Raw genomic sequence first — 13,006 nt, 5'->3', positions numbered from 1 at the left:
ATCTTCGGTACCTTTGTTATTTTGATCTATGCCGCCATTCCTTAGAAATTCCTTATTTCTTCATTATGTAAATGAGTCTTCAGAAAGCACAGGGGTGTTCCCCCTGTGCTATCCGAAGACTCTCCAGCGACGCCTCTGTCTTGTCCTGCCTAAATCATCATATGCGTCATCAGCCGGCAGAGCCGACTGCGCATGTCCGTTTGGCCATTTTCCTGTGGCTGAAAGGACGCTTGTGTAAGAGACCACAGGAAAATGGCCAAACGAACATGCGCTGTTGGCTCTGCCGGTTGATGACGCGTGTGATGACTCGGCAATAGTACAAGACAGAGGTGTCGCTGGAGAGTCTTCGGATAGCACAGGGAATGCCCCCTGTGCTTTCTGAAGACTCATTTACATAAGAGAGAAATCCCTTTAATAATGTACTGTACAGTACAAAATATGAATCACCACCCCTTAAAACGAATATAGAAAAAATAATAAAAATATACTCTTAAGCCTCACACTTTAAAGAGATTTGCACATACACAGTAAACATGCAAAACTTCCCACTGTATGTATGAACTATGAACGTTATTACAATAAGGGGTGTGTTAGGATATGCACACATATAAGGGAAAACCCTTTATAAAATTGGGATCTCTCTTAAATTCTACTTCCTTTAGCCACTTTCTATTACAATTGTGTTGTACGATGATTCTCCAGTCCGTTAAACAAACATGTCATGAGGTTTTACGGTTTGAACAGTATTGAAAAATAAAACAAATAAAATCTGGTAACTGCTGTGAATGCCTCTAGTCATTTCACACAATTTTTCACAATTTATGTTCAGTAGGATTTGTCATGTAAATGGCGGCCTATAGTTACATTTCACATAAGATGGCAATTGGTTGGAGCAAATGCAGTGTGGGTGTAGCTGCCAGGATGCTGAACATGTAAAAAGTTTTACATTTGAACAAGGGAGGAACCAGAAATCACTATACTCACAGACGCTTGTGGAAGTGTATTCGGACACAGCCATTTATCCAGAAGAAGGTCACGAATTTTGTTCATGCTCAGGTTGTTGACTTCAGCTATCTGCTTTGCTACTGTGTGGATATCTATAAAATAATATAATAAAAGAAATACATACATGTTCAAACCTAAATAATACATAGTAATAGGACTTCGCTATAACATTATGAAATGTTAGAATTATTTAAGCATGAAATTTTGCTATTTACTGCACAGTACTGTAAAATAAATCATGTTAACGTATTATAATAATAATAATCAAATCACAACACTTATAAAGAAAAATTATTTCAATTGTACAAACCTGGATAATCTCTACCAGTCGGGTTTGCTATTCTTTCCTCCACACTACTATGCTCATAAAGTGAAACAATAAGGGTTGCCGGTTTACCAATCTGTTTCAGAAAATCTGGAGTGTTTAGTTTGTGTGTTATTAATACATTTTCTGTGGCCGATCGTTGATATTGCACGCTTAGCTTCTTTATTAATACTTCAGCTCTTTCATGAGACTCTTCCTTAAGTTAATAAAAGCAATAATGCATAAGATTTAGTCAGAATTGTCATTTTTTATATTTATGTAACATATATAAAGAATACATTCATGTAGACTGTACTGGAGGTTTTCTCCCTAAATAGTGGACCAAGTAGCTATAATTTGATTCATGACTCAAATAAAAGCCCTCAATAATCTTGGAAATGACTGGCATAAATTATCTTAATAAAGAATTAAAACTTTATGTTTTGCTTACCTTAGGGGATGTATTTTTCTTCCACTTTTCAGCCAAATGGAGGCAAAACTTTAGTGCGTGAATTTTATCTGGCCCTACAACAAATCCAATGCAATTACTAAATGTATCCCCTCAAAATGTATTGGTATATCTAATACCATATAAAAGCAAAAGGCTCAAGTCTACTAACCAGTTGGAAGTTCTTGTGCAATCCTATGAGCAATAGCTGCTGCCCACTCTGGGTTACTGATAGACTGAAGGTATGACTGGATAGAGAGAACAGTCTTAGCAGTTTCCTTATTGATAAGAGAAGAATATTCATGATTCTTCAGCTTCAATGCTTTGGGCCGTAAACTTTTTTCAAAAACATGCTTCACAGCCGTCATGTACAGAGTGTCCAGGGAAACCTAAAAATGCAAAATCAATGTCATTTACATTTACAAAAGTAAGACAGTAGATTTATAATTTAACCATTTAACAAATGGAAAACATATGCTATCCTCATCAAATGATAGTATGTGATAGTTAAAGGGGGTGTCTGGGATATAAATTAATCCCTACACTAATCTAAAACACCCTCTCCCGCCTATGTTCTAAATGACATAATTTATCAAAAACATATATTTACCAATGTTACGTGACTTCCCCAGGGACATTTGCATGTTATGCGGTGACAAATCTGTTTCTGGAAACAGAGAGGAGAGGGGGAGAGAGGAAGGGGGGGGGGGGAAGAAGCGAGGGAGCTAGTGTGGAAGTTACATAGCAGGAAGTTGGACCATGTAAAAAAATGCAGAAGATACCAGGTGTTCCCATAGACACCCAGAAATCACTCAAAACTCAAATCACTGACTCTTAAGCTGTCTTATATGAGGAAGGAAGCTTATTTCAAGATCCTGTTGCAGTTTGAGAATTTAAGGCCCACAGCTACAGCCCAAGGCTCTTCCAATACTCTGTTCTAATAATTATACAGCAGGTCCTATCCTGCTCAATGAAAACGGATTTGAACACACAATTGAAATTAATGATGAATGGAAGGAACTCGTATGTTGTCCAAGTGCCTTCCTTTAAAAAATTGGAACCCACTAAGACTGCACACTTAAAGAGGACCTTTCACCACTTTTGGGCACATGCAGTGTTATATACTGCCAGAAAGCCGACAGTGCGCTGAATTCAGCGCACTGTCGGCTTTCCCGATCTGTGCCCGGTGTACAGAGCTTACGGTGCCGGTACCGTAGTGCTCTATGGTCAGAAGGGCGTTTCTGACCATTAGCCAGAGACGTCCTTCTGCCTCGCGGCGCCTATCGCGCTGTGCTGTGGAGCCGGGAGGAACGCCCCCTCCCTCTGCTCACAGCGCTCGTCCATAGACCAGCATTATCAGGAGCGGGAGGGGGGAGTTCCTCCCCGCTCCACAGCACAGCGGGATAGGTGCCGCGAGGCAGAAGGACGTCTCTGGCTAATGGTCAGAAACGCCCTTCTGACCATAGAGCACTACGGTACCGGCACCGTAAGCTCTGTACACCGGGCACAGATCGGGAAAGCCGACAGTGCGCTGAATTCAGCGCACTGTCGGCTTTCTGGCAGTATATAACACTGCATGTGCCCAAAAGTGGTGAAATTTAGCGAGGGATACAGTAATCTTCCAGAAGTGAAGTGAGGGTCCCAACCCGTCTTGCAATATAAAGAAGAACTTCACGTTTATAGGTGCCAAAATTTTTATTTTAAGTAAAGTCAAGTGAACGTTTTCGGTCCCATGGACCTTCATCAGACTCTACAATCGAAATTATAAGAAAACAATATTATAAATACAGAAAAATAAATCAAAAATACAGCCACATCCGGCTTGAACATTGACACAAAGTATATACATATATGAATAGAACCATGTTGTTGAATTAGCAGGGTATAACAAGGATCCCCTTATTACAATCGATGAAGTTAAGGTAGCATGCTACAAAAGTAAAAGAAATATGCTATATGGGGGTGCGATTGTCAAGGATAATAATAGTGGATGTTCCATAATAATAACAAAGCGAAACGACAATTAAGACAAAACAAAAACAAAGAGTACATAGAATTCACCTGTTCATATAAGAGTAATCGTATCCCGTAATACGGTGAATATCAGGAGAGGATAAGCACTCCAAACCAGTCTAGGAGTAATCAAATCACGGGCATAATGAATGTAACAATCGTACATAATCAACATATAGGCTGCTCGTATTGTAGGGGAAGCTTCCATTACGTACAGGCACAACTGTGCCTGCGCGCGTTGGACCAATCACTGTGGTCCTTCGCCGTTTTATATCCGGTCCTAGGCGCAGTACAATTCGCGCCATTCTTTAGCCATAGGCCTTACTCTAAGCGCTGAGACACTGCGTTGTTACCTTGTAACGATCTCTTGTTATCTATTGCGGGCACGGTCCGGTCTCCTGGAGGTAAGTTCCCCTACAATACGAGCAGCCTATATGTTGATTATGTACGATTGTTACATTCATTATGCCCGTGATTTGATTACTCCTAGACTGGTTTGGAGTGCTTATCCTCTCCTGATATTCACCGTATTACGGGATACGATTACTCTTATATGAACAGGTGAATTCTATGTACTCTTTGTTTTTGTTTTGTCTTAATTGTCCTTTCGCTTTGTTATTATTATGGAACATCCACTATTATTATCCTTGACAATCGCACCCCCATATAGCGTATTTCTTTTACTTTTGTAGCATGCTACCTTAACTTCATCGATTGTAATAAGGGGATCCTTGTTATACCCTGCTAATTCAACAACATGGTTCTATTCATATATGCATATACTTTGTGTCAATGTTCAAGCCGGATGTGGCTGTATTTTTGATTTATTTTTCTGTATTTATAATATTGTTTTCTTATAATTTCGATTGTAGAGTCTGATGAAGGTCCATGGGACCGAAAACGTTCACTTGACTTTACTTAAGATAAAAATTTTGGCACCTATAAACGTGAAGTTCTTCTTTATATATCAAAAGTGGTGAAAGGTCCTCTTTAAAAGGGGTTTCCCACGCAAAAATGGACAACATTTTTTTTTTTTTTTTTTTTTTTAAGTCAGCTAGGGGAAGTGGAAAAAAAAAAAAAAAAAAAAAAAAATCACACTCACCTTTCCACAGTGCCTCCCAGTACGGTCTGGTCCTTTCAGTCCATTATAATCATCTGGCAGAAATCCCCACCACACACTTCCTGTAACATCCCAGGTTTCTCCCGGAGGCCGCTGATTAGCCTCAGCGGTCATGTGACTGCTGAGGCCAATCAGCAGCTTCAATGGAAGGGATCTGGGACATCACAACCAGTGAGCAGTTTCACTGTGAGAAAAGACCAGAGCAGAAGCACCAGACTGCCCTAGGAAAATTCCGTAGCACCAAAAACAGACAAGTACGATTTTTTTCTTTTTTTTAATATGTAAAAAAAATGTGCCTGGACAACCTCTTTAAATAGTGTGCACAAGGCTTTATTGCTGGTCACAGCCATCTGTAAGATTACCTTCACTACAATTCAACAAATGTGCCTTATAAACTAGCCCAAGTATAACATTTTTAGTATAAGTGCTATTTTAAGGCACATGTTGGAAACAGACATGATTCATGGTGTACCATATTATAGACACATTGTCTGCTACAATAACTAATTCTAGTGGAGAACACATTAGCAATAAGATGATTGTGGCAATTCAATGTAAGGACATGCCTATCTTTATCTTTTTTGGACCGCTAGATCGTAATAGAATTTTACATAGCTCAAATCTCACCTTCATAAGTTTGGAAATTAGAAGCAGTGTTGGAAATGACTCCTCACTTAGCTCAGAAGCTTGAACAAAGGGGAGATAAAAAAAATAAATATAATTAACAAAAGAAGAAAAAATTGTAAAATGTTATACATGTATAAAATGCCAACAAAAGGAAGTATCAATGAATTGGGGGGGGTGTAGATAAATTGTGTAGAACTTACATATGATGCTCCAAAAACTTGTTGATGTTGTGAAGAAAAGTAAATGGAAAGGCAGTCTTGTATTTGCAGCACTGGACATTGCGATGCTATGCTCTAAAATATACTGGTGTTCCAAGTCTGCCGGGGCAGCAATTCTCTTGTATGATTTAAGAAGATTAACCAAATTTAATGCCTACAAGGAAAGCGACAAAATAAAAAATATACAGCTAAAAATATAAACATTCAATACTATAAGAATTTCAGACATATGAATTTGTTCTAATTAGAGATGAACGAGTAGTTTCGATCGAATACCTCCCCTGCATAGTTGTTGTTGTAAAAAAAAAAAAAAAAGCGCCAGGGAAGGTGGGAGGGGATTCAAATATTTACCGCGTGGTATTCGACCGAGTAATAACTATGCAAACGGAGATATTCGATCGAATACCATTTGCTCATCTCTAGTTATAATGTAACCTTACATATTCAACTAAGGTTCTTATTATAACGGATATCAAATCCATAATGAATATGGACATGATAGAGGAGGGATATGATGCTGTAGATCCTAACTCATTGTTTCAGTGAAACAGCATGATGAAAATGTGTGGTAGGGAGAAAGAGAAAAAAAGAATAATAAGTTTTAAATGCATTGAATGAACTCCAAAATGGTTCTATTGCTAAATACAACTTGTCTCTACAAAAATCAAGCTGCCATATGGCTACATCAATGGAAAGGAAAAAAAACAAAAAAACAAAAAACACGTTATGGCTCTTAGAAGAAAGGATGAAGAAAAAAAAAAAAAAAAAAAAAAAAAAAGAAAGAAAGAAGAAAAAGGGTATGCCTCATCCTGAAGGCCTAAATAGGCTGTCATTAAGGGGTTAAACGCTACATTACTTCATATTACCTGACTTAGTTGAATATTGGTATTCTTCTCGTCCGCAGCAAGTATCACTTGCAGAGTTCCCTCAATAGTTTCATAATCATAAGGATCCAGCTAAAAGGAGGAGTATTTTATACACTTTTTTATTATGATTTAGAAGAACGATGATTTCTACTTTATAACACAATACAATACAATTTGTAGTGAGACAGTCAATAACATAATCAGAAGTAATACATGTGTATGTGTTGTACAGAATGTGGAGGCAGCTTGGAAAGGAGAGCAGCAGAAGATCTGGGAGAGCTTAGCCATGTTTTGTTATGTTAGGGCCCCCATATTTATGAGATTTAAGTGAAGTTGTTTGATGTATAAAGTATTTAAAAGGGTATTTCTATAATGTTAAGGCATATTTCAAGGCTATGTCACCACTTTGTGATAGGTACAGGACAAACCTCTAGAATAATTGAAGTGATTTTTTATTAACAAAGACCCCGTGAGGGACCAGCAAATTCAATAATAGCAGCATTCCATGACAAACATTACAACTTAGGGGGCGTTCACACTACCGTCGGTGTCCGACATGTAGTGTCCGCTCCTAGTGTCTGCTCAAAATCTGTCACGGACACTAGGAGCGGACACTAGATGTGTCCGTGACACCTGTCATTCACTTGAATGGGCATCGGGTGCGTTCTTTTGCACTCCGTGCCCGTCCTTCCCTGTCCACAAGAGAAGATGTCCGACTTCTCAAGCGGACAGAAAAACCCTGCATGCAGGGTTCTTCTGTCCGCTTGAGAAGTCGGACATCTCTTGCGGACAGGAAAGGACGGGCATGGAGTGCAAAAGAATGCACCCGATGCCCATTCAAGTGAATGACAGGTGTCACGGACACATCTAGTGTCCGCTCCTAGTGTCCGTGACAGAATTTGAGCGGACACTACATGTCGGACACCGACGGTTGTGTGAACGCTCCCTTAGCTTTTACTAATTCAGATTAAAAAACAGCCAGAAATAAATACAAATATTACAGTGAATTAAAGTAATACAATAGTCATCATCCCACAGCGCTGAGTATTTGATGGCTTACCCTCTTTGAGAGAGTCTTTTCATGCATTGGTGAGGACTAGGGTTTTACTCTACAGGAGGGTTAGAAATAGCAGAGAACAGTACTTGGCCAACATCAGTGCTCTCATAGAGAACAAATGGAGTGGCAAGGCACATGTTCAGCCTGCCGCTTCATGAGGATAGAAAAACTGGAGCCCCGTTCTTGGGATTGGTGGGGACCTGAGCAGTCAGACATCCAACAATCTTATAGTTATCCTCTATCCTTTAAATAAGGTTACATTCATAACTTGGTACAAACCCTTTTAATACTTATTTGGTATACTTGTACATTGTTGAAAAGTACATAGAAATATACTATACTGTTTTATGGCATATGGGAAACCTAGAGTTTGGTGACAGGGCATTAATATGTTTTGTAATATATTTTATTAACAAATGGTGTGTCATACACGTTGCTTCTCTATTGAAATCTGTACATGGCTTCTCACGGTGTACAGACTTGTGTGTGTAATAAACAGAAAATGTGGGTGGGGGAGGGTCAATTTAAACAGTTATAACTCAGACACTATATAAATGTAGAAACTTGCTTCTGGTGTTGCATGAAACAGTAACTCCATATAAATATCCCAAACTCAACTGTGCTTTCAACAACTAATATAAGTAGAACTGCATATAAGCGTCATATGAAAGATGAGAATCTACTTTTCCATATGAGACCAGAAGTAAGTTTGTACGTTTTAAAACGCCCAAGACCCCCCATCCCCATTCTCAATAGAGGAACATTGGAAAGTGTAAAGACACATAATTTCACAAAAATGAGCCAACATTTATTTATGAAGTATATTACAAATATATTACAAAATATGTTAATCTATGGTCACCATTCTGTAAATGCCATTGTGTAATGTTTTTGTTTACCAAGGGATGTAAAGAATTAAAGTGAGCGTACCTTATGTAGAATTCCACTAAGGCTAACAACAAGGTCTTGGGTGCTATTCAGAAGAGGAATGATATCTTTTGCTTTTGCCACCAGCTGAGAATGTTGATCTGGATCCACAATACAATCATCATGGCTATGCTTAGAACTTGAGCCAGAAAGAAGTAGAGTTTCTATGTAAAGCTGGAGGGCAGCATCAGAGTCCAACATAAAGGTGCTACACATGAAAAAATTTAAATGTAAGATTTTATATATAAAAAAGTGGTCATAAGTATATGTATAAGGAATAATGTTTACCTGCAATACTTCAAAATAAGAGCTGTATCCACATGTGCGTTTTGAACCAATGTGGAAATAAGATCTTTCTTCTGTTCTGAGTCTTGTCTAAAGGCAGCCTGGAAAGAAATCTGCAGAGGAAATATTTCATTACCTAAAAGTGTGCTGGGTTGCGTTATGCTAACAATCAAAACTAGCATTTTACATTTTATCCAATATATATCAGAATGTATTTTTTCAATCCTTTACTTTCACATTAGGTAGAAGTCCTAAAAATAAGGTGAAACAGTGGTAGAGAAACAATAGTTAACATGAATGTGTATATGAACAGGAACTATCAGAGGTAGTTCATTCGTCAGAAATTTTTCTAGCTGAAAATTCAGTGCCAGGATTTTTCCTTGTCCAAATTCCACACCTGCCACATATTTTTTTTTTCTGCTTCCCATTCACTTCAATGGAAGTTATCATGCAGGATCTGTCTGATGATCGAGCATGATGCTTGTTCTTCGTCTGGCTCAAAAAGCCAGCTAGTGGATAAATCAGTATCCAACTCCCACTGAAATGAAAGGAGGCTGATTTCAGGCGGAATTTGGAGCTGATTTTGAGGTGGAATCGGTCTCAAATTCAGCACCAAATTCCTTTGTGTGAACATACCCTTAATGCAAACACTTTGTTTACCAAAAGGATTCGGTCACATACTACTAATAAAAGTCACAAAGGCTGACACATCCAAAATCTCCTTAGATTCTGCTTGTATACCAGTATCCAGTGACTATCAATACCAAAGAGTTTTACCCAGAATAGACACATCACTGACCCGGATTCCAACTGGAGAGGATCAAATGTTTCTTTTTGACTGGACTGGTACTCAAGCATGTGCATGACGCTTGTTGCATAGTCCAGAGGACTGACAAAGTTAGCTGAATACAAAAGCGTAACTTGAAGGTCCTGGACTCCAAAGTAAATCTGAAATTAAGTCCCTACCTACTCTGTACTATTTTAGAATGGCAGTATATTTCACGTGGCAGATGGACCTTTGGGGAAAATACAGGGCCCAGTAATGACTGCAGCTGCTGCACCCACTATAGATACACCCCGGGCTGAATGCTATACGCGTAATCCATGGGGTTCCCATACGTAGGGCTGCCAGTGAAGTCACTTATCACATATTCTGTGAATAGGTGATGATTCTGGGAAAACCCACAGGCATCATAACAAGACTTCGTGTTTTGGGGTGAAATGACTTCCTTTTGTTCAAAATGAACATCCACATCAGTGTTCACATATTAATGAAAAATAAAAGTTAACTTCTCAACAGAAGGATCATTAAATATATTGTGTATGATTGTGTAGATGATTGAGAGGGAAACAATGATGCAATTATGGAAACTGGTACTTGCAACCAAAACAAAAAATACCTTCTCATCTGCCTATTATATCTGACAACAGATCTTACTTTCTACTTACTCCGATATTGCTGAGCTGAATGCCCCACTCCGCATCAGTTATAAGCCCCTGAAATTTGATTCGTTCTTCATCTTCACAATACACAAGAGAAAGCTGGGCTCCAACAACAGCTACAGCCTGTAAAATTAATCATCATGGCTTCTACATCATGACTTCTTCAACATGAAAAATTCCCAACTGGCGCATTATGTAACCCTCAACATACCAAAATCTTGTTGTAATTTTGCCATGTGTTGTTAATGACATCCCAAAGCTTTACAAATACTTCTTTTTTGGGTAGCAAAGAGCAGTACGCCAGGGCAAGGTTGCAATCCACCACTCGACAATTGAAAACCTGTCTCAAGCAAATAAATATACATAAAATATACCATTTAAGCAGCACCACTAGTAAGAATACAAGCAACAAAACCACTAATGTTCTATGCTATGGTACTTAATTTATGTACTCAATGTATCTCCTGAAAAGGTCTTATTATCCAAACCCGGTATTTATCATAAGCATTTTGGTTTTTTTAGATTTTATGGACTCTGAAAAGATTATAAAGAATTTCAAATTGTTCCTTTTTGATTTTCTTTTTTTTTTTAACTGTTCACTAAAGCACAATTGATAGACACTTCTTGTTTTCTGCAGCTGACATGTCAATTAAGTTGTCTATACTAGAACAGGATCAGCAGTGGGTGGGGGACCCCCGTTATAAACAAATTTGCATATATGAATAGTGCATTCTAGTACATGATTTCTTCTCCATTTTTCAGGCAGAGTTACTTTCTACATATTAGTTTATGAAGAGGGCAGGGGAAAGAAGCAGTTGCTATAAAAGACAATCACATATTTGCTGTTACCCTGGGATCATTTAACACTGCTAGGTTTGTTTGTAGAGGTTACTAGTGCACAGAATAAGGCAATAAATCAATTAACTAGCTGGCAGGAAAATCCTACTCCTCCCTTTCCATCCCCATAGAGCTTTGTGTGTGAGGCTGCATACAGAGAAACTAGGTAAACAAGTGGTGAGGCTGAGGATTAGGAACAGAAGGGCAGCCTAGTAACTGAATAAGGAAACAGATATCCTTAATAGGATATATTATAACGTTTCGTACATTCCCCTGTACTATTAATTTATGAATATTTATTTATAACTGGAGGTTAACTGGAGCTTTATTATGTTCTATATTAAACTAAGGATCTGTGTGCATCTCCCCTATTGCTCTTCTGGGGGAAGGGGAGCAAAATTTATAAGCCACATTTCTCTGTCAATTAACTCCCAGCCAATTTAGTTGTCATAAAGCAACAATAAGGCTTGTCATCAATAAACACACCACAAAAAAGAAGCATGAGACTACAGTATAGCCAACATAAGAGAACATTTCAGTCACCAATGTAAAAAAAAGGCATTCAAGTACTTTTCTACAGATTATAATTACCATAATTAAAAATGATGTGTCACCACCTGACAAGTGAGAATAGAGGCATACATTAAGGCCTCTATTACACCAATGCCGCTGGTGTTTTTCTTTTTTTTTCAGCAAGCTCCCGTGTTTAGTGGTTATCAATGCCATTAGCTCTGGCACTAATAACAGTAGTAAGCCAAGTGAGCTTGCAATAGTGACCGCTAGTTTACCTATTGTGAGGCAGTGACAGATCCTCTGAATACATCATAAATACTTTTCATTTTGGGTTAAAATATAATGGTTGTGCTATTTTGGAATTTTCATCACAAAAACATCTTACCAAGTTCCTTGCTCACCTTGTGTAATAATGCCATTGCAGTGTCCTTTATTATTGTAATAGTTTTTTCTCCCATTATTGCTATAAAGGTTTTGGTTTCTGCCATCACTTTTTCATCATGCAACTAAATGAGGAGCAAAAAGTAAAATGTTATCAAAAATGGATTAAAGGCAGTCTGTCAGCACTAAAAATGTTATTAAAGGGGTATTCCCCATCTCAAGGACCCTATCAATACTGGTACTTTATGTAAACTGAAGACTTTTCCTAAATATGTTGCTTTAGAAATGCTGCTTTGTTTTCCTGGTATGTGAACTTATTCATCCCATTGTTTACACAACGTTTCCATAACTATAGACTTGTGAGATAGGACAAGTGACATCACTCGCTACACTGCCAGCAGGACAATCAGTTCAGCTAATTGCAGTTTGCTGATAAAGCTAAGTCTGTTATCTCTCTATGTAAACACACTGATAACACTGAGCCCTTCTCTAAAAGCACGTAAATAGCATTTGATCTGCAAAAGTAATGTGATACTCTATAGTGTCCTGTTCAGCAAGCTGAGAGGGGCAAGGGAGAAATACAGGAAGTGAGAAGAGACAGACGGAAAACTTCTGAAAACAGTGAGATGAGAAAACCACTTTAAACTAGTCCCAGAACCTTATAGTGCGTAGAGCTGTGAATATAGTGTAATAATTAGTTTGACAAAAAGCTGCTGTTTATTCCTATTACAATAAGCAAAGAGTACATCTGGGCAGTGTTCTGGGACTGCTGAGCATTAGGGAAAGTTCTTCCTCTTGCTGATGAGGTGGCAGTAGAATACCCCGAGTATGTCAGTGTTGCTGGGTGTGATATTGATCAGGCCGCAATGCTCAGCTGCCTCAGAACACTTCCCAGATGCACTCTTATTTGCACAGGAATAAAAAGCAGTTTTTTATGTCAAAATCAAACAGCCTTTCTACAA

At 38.3% G+C, this 13,006-nt stretch overlaps 1 protein-coding gene across 1 annotated transcript in view; it reads right to left on the bottom strand.

The window, feature by feature from the left end:
* KNTC1 (kinetochore associated 1) overlaps positions 1–13,006 on the bottom strand; it is a 96,507-nt gene that overhangs the window by 24,387 nt on the left and 59,114 nt on the right. The window contains exons 40-51 of the mRNA XM_075273135.1: positions 12,065–12,169; positions 10,525–10,653; positions 10,320–10,436; positions 8,874–8,983; positions 8,589–8,793; positions 6,602–6,691; positions 5,718–5,889; positions 5,518–5,576; positions 1,930–2,146; positions 1,761–1,834; positions 1,316–1,526; positions 985–1,097 (exon numbers count right to left, since the gene is read on the bottom strand). Of these exons, the coding sequence (XP_075129236.1) occupies positions 985–1,097; positions 1,316–1,526; positions 1,761–1,834; positions 1,930–2,146; positions 5,518–5,576; positions 5,718–5,889; positions 6,602–6,691; positions 8,589–8,793; positions 8,874–8,983; positions 10,320–10,436; positions 10,525–10,653; positions 12,065–12,169 (1,602 nt within the window). The remainder of the gene's footprint in view (positions 1–984; positions 1,098–1,315; positions 1,527–1,760; positions 1,835–1,929; positions 2,147–5,517; positions 5,577–5,717; positions 5,890–6,601; positions 6,692–8,588; positions 8,794–8,873; positions 8,984–10,319; positions 10,437–10,524; positions 10,654–12,064; positions 12,170–13,006) is intronic.

Source organism: Leptodactylus fuscus, chromosome 1 (genome assembly GCF_031893055.1).
Source record: "Leptodactylus fuscus isolate aLepFus1 chromosome 1, aLepFus1.hap2, whole genome shotgun sequence".
Taxonomy (NCBI): domain Eukaryota; kingdom Metazoa; phylum Chordata; class Amphibia; order Anura; family Leptodactylidae; genus Leptodactylus; species Leptodactylus fuscus.
This window is presented reverse-complemented; position numbering and strand designations above follow the sequence as displayed.